At 36.8% G+C, this 18,643-nt stretch overlaps 2 protein-coding genes across 2 annotated transcripts in view; one reads left to right on the top strand and one right to left on the bottom strand.

Annotated features, from left to right (window-relative positions):
* The window catches only part of LOC142346232 (uncharacterized), a 71,342-nt gene extending 58,422 nt beyond the window's left edge, over positions 1-12,920 (top strand). Inside the window, exons 9-12 of the mRNA XM_075398747.1 lie at positions 1,694-1,936; positions 4,365-4,604; positions 9,743-10,022; positions 12,013-12,920. Of these exons, the coding sequence (XP_075254862.1) occupies positions 1,694-1,936; positions 4,365-4,604; positions 9,743-10,022; positions 12,013-12,872 (1,623 nt within the window). The 3' untranslated portion in view covers positions 12,873-12,920. The remainder of the gene's footprint in view (positions 1-1,693; positions 1,937-4,364; positions 4,605-9,742; positions 10,023-12,012) is intronic.
* A 1,898-nt stretch (positions 12,921-14,818) lies between these two features.
* LOC142346231 (uncharacterized) overlaps positions 14,819-18,643 on the bottom strand; it is a 115,629-nt gene continuing 111,804 nt past the window's right edge. Inside the window, exon 10 of the mRNA XM_075398746.1 lies at positions 14,819-15,328. Within this exon, the coding sequence (XP_075254861.1) occupies positions 14,967-15,328 (362 nt within the window). The 3' untranslated portion in view covers positions 14,819-14,966. The remainder of the gene's footprint in view (positions 15,329-18,643) is intronic.

The following is an 18,643-nucleotide window of genomic DNA, read 5'->3' as shown; positions in this document are numbered from 1 at the left end:
TGAAACCACACTAACTTCAATGACATTTTTAGAGCAAGGTGCTCTGGACTGGACAATACTTACGTTTTTTTTTTCATTTTGTGCATAAAGGCAAAATACATAGACGAATCCTACGAATTCTTTCAATGTGCGGATGGCACAATGTTACTTGATGCCTCCCTGTCGCCTGTAATTTGTAAAGCTCCACTGGAATGATACACTCCTTGCTTTGAAAATAAATCAAGAAATTTAATTTACAATAAGCTCAATTCGTGAAGGTAGCAAAACTGTGCAAGAGTCAAAAACGAGTAAGATAGTTAGATGTTTATTTAGATATGTACTTGTTTTTTAAAAGGAAGTAGAGCATCTCCTGCGAAATCCTGTTGTGTAGAAATTATATAAACAACTCGGAAATGCATCCGCATTAACTGCTGATAACTGTTCGAGAGGCCTTCGTTGTGAGTCTTCTGCACTATTCTGCAATTTTAATCCAGCAGGTATACAAAAACCTCCTGGCATCTTGACAAAAACCTTTCTCTTGCTACAGCTGAACAAAGATGGAATCCACGGAACAACTTAAAGCTGTGTTTCCTACTTTTGCTATCGACTATCTAATCCAGATGAAAATGTTGACTTATTTCTGGAAATTGATAAACAGTCTAATACCAGCTTTTCAGACATTAAATGAAAGACAGCTTCCTAGCTGAAAAGTCACCGAAAAAAAGGGACTGGAATATTATTATTGAATTTGAAGTATGAAGTGAGTTACGTGAACGCTCGATCGTGAAAGAAGCTCTAGAACATTGATCGACCTGAAGAACTAAAGTCTTATGAACAGAACACAAACTTCCCCCATGAAATTTAAAAATGTATTAAGTCAATTTGCAGACCGTAAAGAATATAAATAGTATGCTACATAATTTGGAAATCAATTATTGTTAAAAACTTCAATTGGGAAGCATAAAATTTAGAATCGCGGGCGAGCTATTATTAAATAGTTAAAGTTGAACCGGTGTTCCGTTGAACACAAGTAAAGATAATTTTCATTCTATCCTGTCTGTATACTCCGTCTTTGCGGCTATCTGAACATTTGTACTATACCTGTTTAGGGCAATAAATTGTTTTTGATCTGCAGTTCGGCCATAGTTTTCTTCTCGAATATGTATCAAACAAGTGCTACAAGTGACTACTGTTCTAAAAGTTAAGAGTGTGATTTAGATCGACAAACAACTTGAGTTGCCCTTGAATAGCTTATTTAATTCAAATTTTTCATATTTCTTGAATTCCCTCTCACAACCTGTATCTGCGGAGCGACCGAAAAATGTAATGAACAAAAGAGCGGTTAGCTTCTTTTAGAAGGTTGAGAGAGAACAACTTAACGTAAATTGTGCATAGAATAAGCTTGACATAGCTTGACAAGTAGCTCCCCTTCAACGTATACTTGGCTAGAGATATGAAGCCTTGAGGAACAAGAAAGAACGCGAGAACGGGTTATAAGAGATGCCCAAGTTCGAGAGCTTAAGACCAGTTGGTGTAAACGGGTAGCACACTAGGCGGCTTGCAAGTAAGAGATGCTGGTTTGAATCCAGTACTGGTGCATTTTCACAGTAGTTGCACCTGCTTAGACCCCCTAACAGATTCAGAATATAATTTTGAGTTATCGCAACATGACTATCTTTTACGATGCACGTATCTCGGTGTTGACCATTTGCAGCCCAACAATAACGGGAACAGTGTCTCCTCCTTCTCCTGTTCACCTCTCTTGTCTGCCCCTCCCGCTTCTAAACACACCCCCACCCCCAACGCATGTGGGACTGCATCTGCTGCCTTGCCCACAAGCGCCAACTTTACAGTCATTTACGTGAACGAGTGTGGCGTGGCAACTAGTGCATTCTTAGTCAATGTCGGATCTCCAAGCAATGCCGGGGTCTGGATCATTGGCATCAACAATGCAAAGGTACTGTACAGATATCAGAGTCTCAAACCTTAATTTATTTTTTAATCTTCAAAAATGTAAATTTAAAGTTACAACCACAACAAAAACGTTTGGTTAAATATTTAAATATTCAAAATCGCCTCGTAAATATTTGAATAGTTTGGTCTTTATACTTCAGAAGAAAAAATTCCAAAAGCCTCTTACTTGTCTATCTATTGGAACACGTTCATGCAGTTTGACCATTTCGCTGCTTAGTTTTTCCTTAAATTTGTTTTTAGTTTTCTCTTTTCGGATTTCAATTGGCAAATTATTCCACTTCCTAGAAAAATTTCTGATCAGTGACCTGTCACTCCATTTGGATTGGCACTTATTCTTTGGAAAAAAAACTGGACAGTTCTGCAGTTGTTGGTCAATTCGTACTTTACAAGAATCCTGAAAGAGGAGTTTTTTGTTTCTCGACTGCTCTCTTTATATTTTCTGAGAGGAGGTCAAAAAATTTAAGAAGACAAACTTTTTTAATGAAAAGCTCTGCTGGTAAAATTTTGTCTTTCAATAATAGATCTCTTGCACTGTCAAACTTTTTGCGCCGGTGGCAAACCTTTATTCCCCAATTTATTTGTTTATTAATTGCTCTCAAACGAAGTTTGTAGCAATTATATTATTCCTGTTGATCTTTTTTTATGCGATTTTTCGCTTGACCGATTTTTCGTCTGACGCTTTTGACTTTTCGTCCTCAAAAACGGGATAAAAACAGGTAGCGCCCAGCGGGCATTAAGTGCTCTTAGAGCCTTTCAGCTCTGTTTCAGCTCAAACTGTTTTGGAGACATACTTATACTTATGGTGTGAAGGGCGGTTCTGAGAGGTTGAGAACCCCCCCCCCCCCCCCGTTGACCCTCATCCCCACCGCGCTGTTGCCCCCCCAACCCAGTGTTGCCCCCATCAGCCCCCAGTGCACCCCCCCCCCCGTGACTAGCTACTGACGAAGCCAACCGCTCGCCGGTCGTTTGAGAGCAATTCTCCCGACGTTAGTCGGTTATGTTTAACTCTTTGAAGTGACATACATAACCGACAACGATTGAAAAAAATTGCACTGAAATTGAGATTGGACAAAAAAAGTGATTTAAAAAAACCGATTCTTGCTTTTAGTGGTAGAAAATGTCTTCCTAAGTAAATTGACCTAATAGCATTTGCCATTTTTGTTAACGTTTTGTTCAGCTGAATGTCAACATTTAGATTGTTATCAATCATTATACCTAATTAACGACAACTTGTTTTTGGCTCTATAAAAATTCCATTATAATGAAATTGTTCTATTTTTGATTCACCATTTTTTGAAAAAAACCACAATTTTTGTTTTATCTCTGTTTAAAGTTAGCATGTTTTGCCTCATATAACTGTCATTACTTTCAAATACACTGTTAATTTCGCATAAGAGATTTTCATCGGATTTGGAATGACAAATAATACGATGTGAAAGTTTGTTGTACATTTAAGTTACAACCTTTTAGAGCTTTTTTCATATAGTGCGATAAGATTCCTCAGCGTATAGTCCTTATGGCGTTAAAACTAAAGTTCTAAGAACCCAGCATGATTTTCAGTTTTCATTAGTCATGTACCAGCATGCAAAGGCAATCTCGCTTATAAATGCAATTATCATTCACAATAACTCGCCCACGTCGGATGAAGAGCTTTGGAGCAACAATCATGAAGGATATCTAATTGTTGAATCATTGCCCGAACTGAACGTCAAGTCTTGATCAGCACTGAGAAGGTCTTATTGCAAGTCTTGAATCAGTACTGTAACAGGGCTCTGATCATGTCACTTTTTAGACTGGGCAGGTCTTGAGTCAAGTCTTAAGACTTGAAATAAGAGGTAATCAGTACTGATCAGCCGACCCAAGACGTCTATTTCACTATGGAGAAGTACTGATGAAGACTTGAAACTCGTTCCGGGTAGAGCCTTTAACTATTTTTCACCCAATGAGAGACATCTGCAGTGATTGATCTGAGTTTTTATACTGTAAGATCTGATAAGGCAACTTATAAAATAAACTTATCAGAGTAGGCGAAAGGGCGAAGAGAGAGCAATAAGTATTTGAAAAGACGGACGCTAAAGAAGTAATTGATGGACTATGAAATTAAACCCTAGTCATCGGTTAATGTAACTAAGTTAATTAGAACCATGATAGTAGTGATCAACCAAGTTGTTTAGAATGTTAGATGTTTAAAAAACAGCAATCTGGGTTACAGCTAGCAAATCTCGTCTAGTATCAAACAATGATGGACTACAGACTACAGAAACCAATTAAAAATTTGGGTCTTTCCCATTATAGCCCCCCCCCCCCCCCCCCGGCTTAGTGCTCAGATAACCTATACCTCCCACCACCACCAATCATGGTAAACATACCATTATGGGGGGCGCTATAATTTCGTGGGGGAATTTATTTAGAACACTCTGCTTGGAGTGAAGGAACAGGTCAAGTGGGATACATTCTCTCACCGCAACCAACAGCATTTTGCGACTGGCCCTGTTGGGGGAGGGGGAGTTGTGGGTAATGTGAACAGCTGTGAGGCTTCTCCCAACCAGAGGAAGAGCAGCCGGATAGCGAGTCAGTTGAAAACTTTCCTGACAGCTGCTACTGGTATGAGTACAGAGGATGAGACAGAAACACATCATCAACATGATCAAGTAACTATTAGACTGTTTCAACACGTTTTTGTTCCGACACCTTTCGATGCTCATTTTAACGTTTTTGTTCTAAGAAATAAGTCCGCTCAACAACACAAAGCAGTTCATAAGCTGCTGATTATGCGCTTTTAACCGGGGGCGTAGCCCCGTGGTGTAGGCGTTCGAAGCTAAGAAGAAGAAGTAGTCAAAGCAGCACCATCCGAAGGTGGTTCGAGACTGAGTCGGGCAGATAAAGTTCCCAGGGTAAAGTGAAGAAGTTGAAAGTAGACACGGTACTCGACATACAACGCACATATGATGATATCACTACATAACAGGAACAATACTCGTTTCTTTTTAATCTATATTTTTGCTTGATGTTCGATTGTTTGTGGTCTGCTTCCGTTCAACAATACACCCGTACAGTCTGTTGGTTTGAGTTAAACGTGCTTACAATAATCCATTCTATTTCTCAAACTCAGGTCGGATAATAAAGTCAAACTAAGTAAATTCTACAAAAATAAATAAAGTCTATAGGGCTATGTAGTTGGGTTATATTAGGTAAGTTAACGTACTGTCCATTCCTCAAAACCAAATTTCCTTAACAAAACCATAAAATTTCCTTAGCTTTTACAAAATTAAGATTTTTTCATTTCTACTTTTGTCATCTCTTTCAGCTTTCTAACCATGATAAGCCGATCAGGTCATTAGTAGTAGTTTCGATTAATTTTTCGTGCAATTTTCCTGAGATCCAATATTTTTACGGATTATTTCTCTTTTTAACAGAATAGATCCAAAAACTGACACCTCAAATGTTAAACAAAAACTGTACTTAGAGAATGAACTTAAATCAAACCAAGATTGATAAATAATTAAGTAATGGTTAGGTGACTCTGCTTGAAGTCACTGATAACTTCTGGCGTTTATCGAGAACCGCGAAGCAGTTCGAGATATTAAGTCAGAATTTCGAAGTGACTTCTGCAGAGTCACTTAACCATGCTTCAAACGCGAAACGAGCACGTTTTAAAATGACGAAAGTCAACGAAATTCAACGTCTGGCTAAGTAGCAACTTCTGGCATTTTAACTTCTGGCACTGCAGACTTTCGGAATTTTAAAATGTGCACGTGAGTGAAACGTGCATTGAAAACTTATGATAGTCAGATTGTTTCATTAATTGACAATTCTCCAAGTGGCAGTTCTGATTTGTACGTTTTGAGGCTCTTTCAACCCGCGCCTCTAAAATTTTGTCAGCTCTTCAGAGCTAATCATTTTTGTTAGTTATTCCGGATCTTTTCCGTTTATGCCTCCCCCCCCCCCCCCCAGTACGTTATGCGCCCCCAGTTACAGAGCACATGCCATTAGTAAACTACTATGTAAAAATATGGCAAGTGCGTCTGGAAAAGCGCAAATAATATGCGCCCACTAAGCCTGGGGGGCACAAACGGAAAAGATCTTTTTATTCCATATCAAGCTATTTTCCGGGTCTAGGAATAACATCAAAAAACAAAAGCCGAAAAGCGATGAAAAAGTTTTCGCTGCAAAAAATAAACTACATTCACATCTCGCATTTTGCACTCCCTGCCTTTGCTAAATTGTCGTCTCCACTTTACGTGAAAGTGTAACTGCTAAAATGCGGCTAATTCTTATTTTGATCTTCATTTGCCGTATTCGAACCTAACATTAGATGTCTCCACAGCAATCACTTCAATTCCTATATACTGTTGGCTTGAATGGCGGCGTCTTCTCCCAATGAATTCTCAATTAAATATGAGTGTGGCAAGTAAAAACTTTTTGACTCATACATGGATATTTGGGTGCTAGGACTAAACACGCAATGTCAATATCCATAATGTGACAAAATAGCCACTTTGATATGTCAAAGAATAATCGTAAAATAATTTTCAGAAAACTTTATTTTTTGCGTCCTGAACGTTAATTTGGGGTGCAAAAACACTGCATACGCTAGAAATAGAACTCAATATATCCTGTCAGATCATTCTATTTATTTGGTTGTTTTATTGATTTTAAAAAGAAGAACCGTCCCCCTAAATTTTTTTTAGCATTGAGACACCCCAAGAGTGTAGTTTTGAGCTGTCCCCTAGGTGAGGTGCCACTGGACAGTTTAAAAGGAAAAATGCATCACAAAAAAGCTCAAACAAGAAAAACGTCTTGCAGAGAAATTCAAGACAGCATATGTAGAAACAATGGTACTGAATTTGGCATACAATGTTTCAAGTGTCTCAAGTGGTTTTTATTAACTGCACAGACCTGTCAGAAGAAAATTTTAGAATACTGGAAAACATTAATGAATGTTTTTGTGCAAGTGTTATTGTCAAACTCAAGTCATGATTCCCCAAGATCAATCAAACATTAAAGATTATTTATCTCATGAAAAAGTTTTGAAAAACATCCTAAAATCTGAATTAGATTCATTCAAAATCGAAATACGCGATAGCGTAAGAAATGTTCACAAAAAAATGAATTTGAAAATCTACTAAACAGAAAAACAGCTCTCTTCAAAAAGAAGTGACAATACTAAAAATCGAAAATCAAAACAAATTGATCATTTATTGAATGGCTGACAAAAACAAAGGTGGTACGGGAACAACTTCTTTTGAGGAGTTCATCAGCTACGATAAGGAACGAGTAGAACCAATTGCTCAATCATTAATGAAGTTCTGTTTTTTTCTGAACGACGTGGTTTTAAAAAATCATCACGTACAAGCCTCCACAAAACAGCAACAACCGATTTTCTGATACTGATTTACGAAGCTCTATGTATAATTTTATTTAGATTGAAATCGGTTTTCGACTCTAGTATTCAGAAAAAAGTAAAAATTATGAATGGTGATGTAATTTTTTTATACAATGATTTGTATACACAGAGTTATTTCACCCACTTACGGTTCGTCCTAAGCGTTATTTGCAAAAAACTGCTATGAAAAACGAAAAACAAATTAAAGAGCTCGGATTAATTTGTCCGTCCAGCAGAAAATCAATAATCTAAGAACTCAACATCGACAAACCAGATTGGCAATTACTCATATCACATTTTGAAATTCCCATTACGTTGAACACGTGTCCCAATGACCTGCTAAATTGTTTTTATAAGAGTTTTTATAATGCTCGCGAACAGACAACAACTCACGTATCGAAACGAGGCACCATCTTGCATGTTTTCCCAAAATGTACACACAGAAAACAAGTTGAAGACTCTAAGGAAAGCAAATAAAAAGATCAGAGAACATTAAAAGTTTTTGAGTAGAATTGAATTATTCGTTGCTTAAGGACAAACAACATTTTATCGAGGGTTCCCGTATTTGCGCAAACAACGATGCATACAAAGTTTTGTGCAAACTTAACCGAGAGCAAACTTCCACCGAGAAAATACATCTTAGACGTCAAGATGTAAAAGGCTCTAAACAAATTGCGGAATGTTTCATCGAGCATTTTTCTTCAGTTTTCATTGAAAATAACTTTGACAATAGTGTGCCTGAAACAGTCAAGCCGGAGATTTTTCTAGATGTATTCACTTCAACGCAAAAGATGTGCTAGCACACATATCACAAATTAAATTTGGCACCAGCTGTTATGATCAGACAACACCATCACTCCTTAAAAGCCAGACCGTACGTCATAAACGGAATTATATATATATATATATATATAAACATTTAATTGCAATTTTAACGCTTGTCAATTTGCCAATGTCTGCAAAACCGTACACATGCGCCCTCATCACAAAAATGGTAGAAAATGGAAATTAAAAATTACCGAACAATTGCAATGCTCTGGGCAATTTCTATAGTTTTTGAAGGAATAGAGTACAAACAAATTAAAAAGACTGTCGAATGGAAGCTTTGCACTGAGCAACATAGTTTTCGGCAAAAACATTCAACAGTAACTCAATTTTTATTATATTGTGATAATTTTCATCAAACTTTAGATGAGAATTCATCCCCGATAACAATCTCAAGCGGGGGTCCTAAGTGATCAAAATTTGCTGTGTTTTTGTTCGCCGTGTACAATAATGACTTATCTGGTCAACCTATTAATAACACTTTATCGAATTTAGCTTATTTGAGCCAGAGCATTCGATTACTTCAACAGAGTAGCCCGATTCAAAAATCCTTTGTCTCACCTAAACAGTCGATTTATTATAAAACCTGATTTTCCCCTAATCTGGGGCTACCGTGGTGGTTGTAACTATTTTTTGTTGAATTCATTATTGTTATTAGCTAATGCATTGGGCCATGCTTCGCGGGCAATGGCCATGCCTCAGCGGCCAGTGGGACTTGAAATGAAACTATCACCAGCAAACAGGAGATTAAATTATCCGCTTAATTATGTAATACGTACTTGAAATACCGAGCGCTAATTTGTAATTGGATCATTGGACGAAAAGATCAAAAGGAAAGAATTGGGTAAAATGGCACATTGGCTCTTTTGGCATCGGGTATATTGTCATCTAACGTGACATTTGACATATATGAATATATAGCGAGCTCCCTAGTCCGGAAAACCGAACAATAACTGCACGAAATGGATCTGGAACGTTTTCGTGAAATTCTGTATCTTCAATTTTTAAACGAAAGAAACAATCGTTTGATATCTTCGCTTTCAATCGTTGGAACATGTCGGTATGTTGAGTTTGAAAAGTAAGAAATCGCCGTTTTGTTTCCATATGAAAATGCGAGTTTTCTGTTTATACTGTAGGAAAAAGTTATTGTTGCCACAAATTTTAAACGTACTTAGAGAAGAGGATAGGAAGAATTTTAGGAAAGAATGCTCCAAGTAAAATTTAAAAATGGAACTTGAGCATTGATGGGTATTCAGTTCATTAATCAACATTGACGGAGTTTTGATATCATGAGAAATCAATTGGGTAAGTCGTTCTCTCATGATTCCTAATGGTATGAATTCGAACATACTGGCTGTTTCCGCCGTTTAAATTAAAACCGTGGATACCGGCGATTTCTTGAGTTTTTGAAAACGAGCATACCGACGATACGGAAGAAAAACCGTAAGGATATTTGCCGTTTTTCTATAACTAAAGTCGAACGATTTTTCGTACGTTTGAAAACAATAATTTTTAGAGCATATAAGAGAACAGAATATTACTAGGGCATGCTTTTGAGAGTGGCAGCATTTGTTTCAGACAACCAGTGGAGGTGGAGTGAAGTGCAATAGCATGAGTAATGGTGGAGCAACCACTACTCACATGTCTGCTGGCATGACTGCTCACCCTACACCCCTTTCACCAAGTGGAGTTGGGGGAGCACTCATTCACTCAGTGACTCCTCAACTGCCCCGCAGATGCATAGCCCAATCTGCAGCTGACAGTACTACCCAGTATAACAATCCCAACTGCAATAACATCAACCAACACCAACAATCAGCAAATGATGCCATGGCAACAATAAAACAACAAGTTCCAGGTATAATATAACTTGAAGACAGCCGAGCCGAGGATTTTCCCCAATGATAACGGGGAAAAGAGTGTAAAGAGCTAATTAGGGGTGGATTAAGAGTGAAACATCGGCCCGGGCAGCAACAAAAAAGATTTGTCTTTCTTGTCCTTTTCTACAATCGAGCTTCCTTCGCAAAATGAAACATATTTATCAACATTTTAGAAGAAACTTTTTTATTTTTTTTTTGCGTGTCAGTCTCTAGCTCTCCCTCATTTTTTTAGTTTCAGTTTTGTTATAACATGCTCTATGCTCTCGTTTCCCCCTTGAATGGATTCAGTCTCGATAATGGATTTTTTGTTTATGTGGGGCTATTTATTCTCTGTTTTTAATGGTTTTCCGAGATTTTGTTACAGAGTTTTTCAAAAGCATTCTTAGTCTTTTCTAGGTTTGTTTGTTTGCTAAAGTCTAGAAAATTCTGTGAACGATAGTTTGTGTTGTGCGTTGCTATATTTGTTATTTCTTCGTTAACATTTCGCTACAACCAGCCGCATCACGCTCACTTATAGTCAGTTTTTTACCAACCATACCAAATTTTTGACCGCACTACGTGCGTGACGTCATTTTCCTTTTTGTAGACGGGAGTTTTTTGGTTCATTCGTTCGAATTTGTTATTCGGTTTTCGTGATCTACCTCAATCTCAAATTGAGCATTGCTTGCGTTTGAAGAATGAGTCACTTATATGGGTATACGCTAATTGAAAGTTAATTGAAGCTAAACGATGCAGTTTATTATTCTATTCACCGCAGACATCACTTTAATTTATAGAAAACACCAGTTCTTCTCTAAATTTTAGCTCTCATTCTTCGCATAGCATTTTTAGTGTGCAGGTCTACTAAGATTTGCAGGTATTTGCAGTCTGTCAGCTTTATGTTATTAAGACTGGAAAGTTTCTAATGACTGACCCGACCAATATGAAGAATAAAAGTTGCCATGCTGGAAGCTCTCTGTTTCAAATTAGCAATCTTGTACAAATATTAAACTAGCTTTTCAAGCTCGATAACACAATGGAAGATCTATTGAAAAATTCACATTTAGCTTTAAATTGCAGCCACGGCTTTGAAAACGTTTGAGCGTTTTGGTCAACTAAAAACCTCTTCGTTCTTATCAAAAAAAGTTTGGAAACTACCTTTTTAACCTGAACGATTTGTATGCATAGTTTCTGATCAGAAATTAACGTGGAACTTTCTAAATGACAAAATTATCCTCAATTTCTACCAATAAATTAAGCATTTTTGTAACCATTTTTACTCTTTCTGTAGCGCACTAGAACTTCACTTATTAAAATCATGTTTTCACAAATTTTGTTTGCAACTAGACTAAACGTTTTCATGCGAAATATACATTAACTTTTACGTTCAGTTGACCAAATTAAATGAAATTGTCCCTAATGGTGTTTCATCACTTGATTCTGGGACAGGTTTCACAATCAGAAGTGAAACTTAGATATGTGGGATATCTGATAGTAAAAAAAGCATAATAAGCATCGTCCATTCTCCATTGCCGATCGAAAAGTGGCAAGGCAAGCATCAACAGCAAATAAGAATACCCCAACACTATTTAAAGTTTATGGGGAGCAATATGGCTGGCACGATCTAAAAATTTCTAACTCGATTTTGAAGTAATTGTCCGGCCTTCAAAATCTTTCAGTTTTTCTTGATAGTCTGTTCTGAAGAAACTATTTGTAGCTAGGATGTTAAGTTATGTGGAAAAACACTTTGGATCATGATAATTTGTTCAGGCAGGATAAATGGTTCATAACTGCTCAAAAACGAAGTTTTAGGCAATTGTTTGACCGATCATTTTATGTCCTCACGAACAGGATAAATTGTTCAATCCTAGTGGCCATAAAGTCAATATTCAGTTCTTTTAGAGCATCTGTCGGCTTTTTGGACAATTTACTTCATTTTTATAGTCTTATTTTTTGTCATAATTTGTTGAGTTTGTGTCTCGGTTTCAGAAGCTGAGGGGCATGAAAAGTCATTTGGTAGCAACAGCTTCCCCAATTTGAGCATCGAATACTTGGGACATTCTCAATCCAGCACATTGTCTCCACAACTTCATTCACCACAATCCTCAACACCCACAACTGGTCGGCAACACAGTAACGCATCATCAAATAGACTTTTCACAACTCCCAACCTTTCACCCCCTCCTTCCCCCAACCCCTTCCACAGCCCATTGACACTCTCCCCCAAAATATCCAACATGTGCAGGAAGTTCATGACCTCCCAGGACAGCCAAAACTCTACTGAGAGTGGCTCGTCTTCCACTTGTTTCTTTCCATCCAATGGAGTATTTGGGAAACACAAACAGAGTAAGTTCTCACTTCCCAGGCGCAAAATATCAGACAGTGCAGTTCCAATCTCTTACCAGTTCCAACCCACCTATCCATTCCAGCTTTCTTCTCAATGTTGCAAGCGCAACTGTTCCTCTTCCTCGTCAGTGGATCGATCGCCCAGTAAAATTTGCGAAACCAGCTTGGATTCTCTCACCTGTTCACGCCAAGTCTCGATTGAAATAGAAGACGCTCCTCTGTTACAGTCCCCCTCCACTTCATCAAACAAGTCCAGCACTACAAGCAGACAGAGAAAAACGGCGTCAGCTCACATGCATCAAACTGCGACTGTATATTCTGGAAACTCTTCTCTCAACGACGATTCACCTCATGGAAGAGACACGAACGCCGGAGCTCAAGTGAACACAATGGAAAAATTTTCAGATGAAGGCGACAAGTCAACTCAGCGCAAGACCAGTTCTGAGAGGCAACATGACATAGCAATCAAGGTGCAATGTCCTCAAGGCAATCACTTAAATTAGAAATCACTAGCGATCCACTTCTTGATGTAGCCAATTGCTGTTAAATAACCGCAAAGCAATAGCTGGGGCTATTATTGGCCTCTTGGTTTTTTTTACAATTCAAAGATTTTGAATTGTATTGAGGTGCTGTATTTTTACAAACATTGATTATTTTTATTCAAAACAGGATGTATAAGTTAATGCCGCACGTGAAAACTAAGTGTTTTTGGTCAAACGGAACAAATTGAAGAACAAAGAAATGATAGCGTGATTTACAACTCATGCTGCGAGCGAGAAAAGTAGGTGCGAAAAATTCATGCTAAGTGAGCGAATTACTTAGATCATGTTCGGCATTTTTGGGGCCGCAATTGGTAATAATTTTTTTAAATTAGATTCTTTATCAGTTATAGTTGTCAGTTAGTTTTAACTTGCTAATTTGCCTTTCATTGTTTCAAACTGATTAACATAATTATTAAGGAGGTTTACTATGTCAGTTAGGATAGTCAATTTTCAAATCCGAGCAGTTTCGGGAAGTCTTCTGGGTATCTTTTAATTTTTCGGATAAAAGTTGTTCTGAACCGTATTAACAAGTAATTGTTTGTTTGGGAGCACTTTTGATCATCTCAGTCATATTAGAGCTTTATATGCAATCTTGAGCTATTTGCTATTTTTCTGATTTCACCGTTTTTGACGCTTTTTTAGCCGCTTTTGTACTCCTCTTCAGGTTTTTAATGTCAGGGGTTTTTAGTTTCATTTAATAATCTGCTGAATGTTCATGCCTTTATTTTGTTATTATTACTTGAAGTCGGATTTAGTTGAAAAAGTCTATAATTGAACAATTCTTTGCTTAATTTTTCTATTTTTTCTTTTTTTTTCAGCCTTTCGGAGTATTATTCATATCCAATTGTTGCAAGAGGTTTTGTTGTAGGGTTACTGTTACAAAGTGATAACAATTAAAGGTTTGATATTTTTTGTAAATAAAGAAACCAATTCCAAATTCTGCAGTTTTTTGTAGTTTTTACTTTTCTCTTGTTTTAAGGGTTTTCTCGGGCCTTTGAGTGTCGTGTTGTTGCTCAACGAATAAACAGAAACTGCTTCTTAAAGTTTGTTGAAAACATCTATTGAGACTCTGATTTTAAGGATAAATGAGAAATTTTAGACAATGAAGAATTTGACAGGTTTCTTTTATTTTGTCTTTTCTTTTTTCCTCGGTTTTTAGCCTGTTTTTAGACGTTTGGCTTGCTACAGGAGTGAAGCGAAAAAGCGAGAGTGTTTATGCCGCGTAAATTTTTCACTCTAATTATTAGCCAGCGTGAGAACACGGCGTTTGAACAAAAACGCGCTATCTCGATTGTGCTATTTGTGTTCGCATACGGCAATTTGACTTCAATTTTTACTGTTTTCTTTTTTCAATTTTTTCATCGGATTTCTTCTTATTGGTTTTCCCAATCCGTCCATAGCCCATTCTAGGTCTACTTTTTTGTTTAGTCAATAAAATCTTTATGTGAGGTCTTTTCCTGCTGTTTTTTTATTTCACGATTTTTGTTACGAACATATGATATCACAATCACTTTAAATCTGCTTTTTAATCATTCGCTCAAACAACTTCAACTGAATTGCGTGCGTGACGTCATTTTTCACTCTTTGTGGAGCGATTTTTTTTGTTCATTCGCGCGATTAAGTTTTTGGTCACACATCTTTCCTCACTCTCAAAAATGACTTTCTCTCTCGAAATTGACTTTTCATTACTTTAATTCAAAGAGAAGGTCGAGTGAGTGAGTGCCACTCTAATTGAAGATTATTAGAGAGCAGCTAGTAGAGACTTAATCAAAATATAACATCTCGGCATTTAATAAGTTTTTTACTGTTTCTTTTACTGTCTTCTTGAGAATGCAGATCTACGAAGCTATTGCGGCTACTTTCAGGCAATCTGCCAGTTGTGTTTTGTTAATTATGCAACATCTGTATTATGGTGTCAAAATAGTTTAATTTTTATAAAATCACTGTTCCGATAATTAATCAAAAATTCAATAAAGCAATTATTTGTAAATCAGGACATTTTTGAATTCCATGAATAAGCTGATTCTTAAATTGACAGCAGAAAGCACTTAAGGTTCAAGTTTGAGCATAAGTATTGTGATTGTTAAGTGGCTGTTTTTCTCTATTTTCTTCAATTCTGTAGCAACAGATTATCTCTCCACTTTGCTCTAAACGTCTTAGTTCCCCAAGTAGAGTAACAATGCTTCTATTCAATCTATATGCCAGTGCATCCACGTGAACACTCCCATCTAGTGAATAAAGCACCGATCGGACGCCCGTGTTTTGCAATGCCGTGTTACTTAATGAGGGCTGTACGCACGATGACCCAATTGATTCCAATGCAGTTTCTGTAGTAGTAGTGTCGTCTATCCCTCTTTGGTCAACTAGTGCTGATTCCGAGAAAGGTACTCTACTCATCGAGTCAAAGTCCCCACCGTCTATAATATTGAATACTCACAAATTCTTTCACAAAATACACAGTAATTTTTCGCATGTGTGTAAAACAAATAACTGATGGAGTGACGTCTCCACTAATAGACGTTCAAAAATATAGAATTTTCAACCTATCTGAATAATTGAGAAATGTAAAACATAGGGTTGGGGGCTGCAGAGGAGGATCCAAACCGCCAGGTTGATGAGGGTGGACTGGGGGCATGATGATAGGGAGGGGGAGTTGAGTTGGTTGTGGGGAGGGGGGTAAATGAGGGGGTCAACCTTTAAGATTATTAATAACTGCCCTTCACACCATGAAATTCTCTCCTAAAACATAACAATAATAATAATAAATTTGGTGTATCCCATAATAATATTAAATAATAATATTAAATTCTCTCCTAAAACAGTTTTGGTGTATCCCATTCTTAGACAATAGTAAGGCTCTAAGAGCTCTTAATGAGGAATAGTAGCGAGAAAGATTTGCCTGCCGTATAATACACATAAAACAGACACAGAGGCTCCCCTCAAAAAACCAAAAAAGTTCCTTTGTCCTTGAATTAATTAAAACATTTAATAATTAAAACAAAAAGTCACTTTCTTGATTGAGGTAAGCCACATATGATCAAAATCATGTAAATGACACAAAACATTTAATAGAGAGAGAGAGAGAAACGACGTCACGCGTCCAAATGCCCATAGTTAAAAGAACAAGTCATTCAGAAGATTTTACTTTTCAGCTTTGTGAGAACAAATGCAAATCGAAGAAAGAGCGTGAGAAGACGGAAAAAAGCATAGCCAGAAGAACTCCAAAAGCAACCCGAAACGTCGGACCTCCTAAAACAAAACCGTAATTGCTGCCAAGACCTTAATTTGCTGTCTAAAGACGACTAATCTTTACTAGGAACAAATAAAAGATTTGATAAAAACAAACAATTATCGTACCGGGAAAAATTATAGCATTGACATCATCCAGCAACCAAATAACAAAGAACAAAGGCGCTCAGATCAAAGTCAAAGCAAACAAGAAATCGGCTCAGATCAAAATCCAATTACAATTGTAGAGATAAAACTCAATACGAAAACTTGAAAATTGGAAATTTTCTTCCATTAGTGACATATCTGGTAAAGGTGAACAAATTGTGAAGATAAAAATTTTTCGGATGGACAAAATAATCAGCTCCAAAGGCAAAAAACAACTATGTTAATAACTGTCAACAAATAAACGTCTCATATCCGAACACTGCAACACAATACGCACATTGGAAAAGCATAAGGCAGATAAAAGTCTAGGAAACTGAACTTAGTTATTAAAAAAGATAAAATTAGGGTCAAAGAAAAACACAATTTCTTGTTTTGGCCAGAAAACAAATTTCAAAGAAGCTAACTTATACATCTCTTCTTGATTTCTTTATTAAAAATAAATCAAACTATTGCAAAATTTAATTTTATCAGAATAAAGACGACGGAAGCAGATTAAAACTCAGACAAACAATTGCTCATTACCAAAACCTATCCTTAAGAAATTTAGCGGTAAGTACTCAACCATTTCAAAAACAAATCTCATTCAAAAATATGATAATTGTAATTCCTTAAGTAAGAGCTGAATTCGGTAAAAAAAAAACAGTAAAACAGGCTAAAACTGTTATGGTAACTTATCAGTTTAGCTATTTGCGAAAAACAGAAAAAGTAAGGTTACGTTGTGAAGGTGTTCGGCATATTGTAAGAAAAAAGTAACAATAGTAGTAGGCATCCTCCAACTTTTGAAAGTTGGAAATCAAATGGAAACATTGAAGTTAAAACGACCAAATTGAATTACTAAGGATTGGACGTCCAGTAAAAAAAAGTCAATCTGTTTTCAAAACTAAAGAGTGAAACAGAATTCAAAGATTCAAACTACTGAAATACTTCGCCAAAACCAATAACTATTGTAGAAACGGATCCGAAAAAATTTTCATAGTGTTTCAAACGCCTAAAAAACAGAACCGACCAACATCAAGCGAATTGCTCTCGAACGACTGGTGAGAAAATAGCTCCGACAGTCGCTAGGTACAGTCTAGATAGGCTAGCTTTACAAGCTTTTGCTTAATTCCGGGGGGTAAGTGGGTGGGGGGGTTCTAACCTTCACACCATGAATTTATGCTTCCAAAACAGTTTGGTTTAGTTATATACTTTGAGTATAGTACGAACAGAGTCTCTAAGAGCATTCAATGCCCTCCGGGCGCTGCCTGTTTATCCTGTTTTCGAGGACAAAGCCAAATGGGTCACACAAAAAATCGCATTTATAATTGCTAGAAACTTTGTTTGAGAGCAATTAAAAACATTTGAAATACCAAATCACCAAATAAAAACTCCAAACAACGCGCAGAAAATAAATCACACCATCAAACAAACAGAATAATTCGAAAAATTGGAGAAAAAAACCGCCAAAACCCAATTGGTAATTGCACAATTGTATAACAAAAACATCGCAAGGCAAAAACAAAGGAAATCAATGGCTGCAGTAAGTACTCAACCATTTCAAAAACAAATATCAATCACAAATATTATAATTGTAATTCCATACACGTCAGAGTTGAATTCAGTCAAACAAAATAACAAAAAAGAATTTTTAAAAAAACTAAGGAAAACAGGCTCAAACTGTTATGGTAACTAATCAGTATAGCTATTTGCGACAAACAAAAAAGTTAAGATTAGGTTGTGAAGGTGTTAGACGCATTGTAAAAAAAGTAACAATAGTAGTAGGCATCCTCCTACTTTTGAAAGTTGAAAATTAAATCGAGACATTGAAGTAAAAACAAGCAAATTGAATTACTAAGGATTGGACGTCCAATAGAATAAAAAAGTCAATCTGTTTTCAAAACTAAAGAGTAAAACAGAATTCAAAGACTCAAACTAGTGAAATACTTTGTCAAAACCGATAAACTATTGTAGAAACGGATCGGAAAATTTTTTTTATTTTGAGTGTTGAAAACGATTAACAAAAACAGAATCGACTAACATCAAGCGAATTGCTCTCGAACGACTGGCGAGCGATTAGCTTCGACAGTCGCTAGGTACAGTCGAGATAGGTTAGCTTGACCAGCTTTCGCTCAATTGCCGGGGGTAAGTGGGTGAGGGTGGGTTCTATCCTTCACACCATGAATTTATGCTTCCGAAACAGTTGGTTTAGTTGCATACTTTGAGTATAGTACGAGCAGAGGCTCTAAGAGCATTCAATGCCCTCCGGGCGCTCCCAGTTTATCCTGTTTTTGAGGACGAAAAGCCAAATGGGTCACATAAAAAACCGCGTTAAAAAGACCACAAGACTAATATAATCA

Source organism: Convolutriloba macropyga, chromosome 9 (assembly GCF_964194025.1).
Source record: "Convolutriloba macropyga chromosome 9, txConMacr16.3, whole genome shotgun sequence".
Lineage (NCBI taxonomy): Eukaryota > Metazoa > Xenacoelomorpha > Acoela > Convolutidae > Convolutriloba > Convolutriloba macropyga.
Note: the sequence above shows the minus strand (reverse complement) of the source record. Positions and strands in the feature narration are given on the sequence as shown.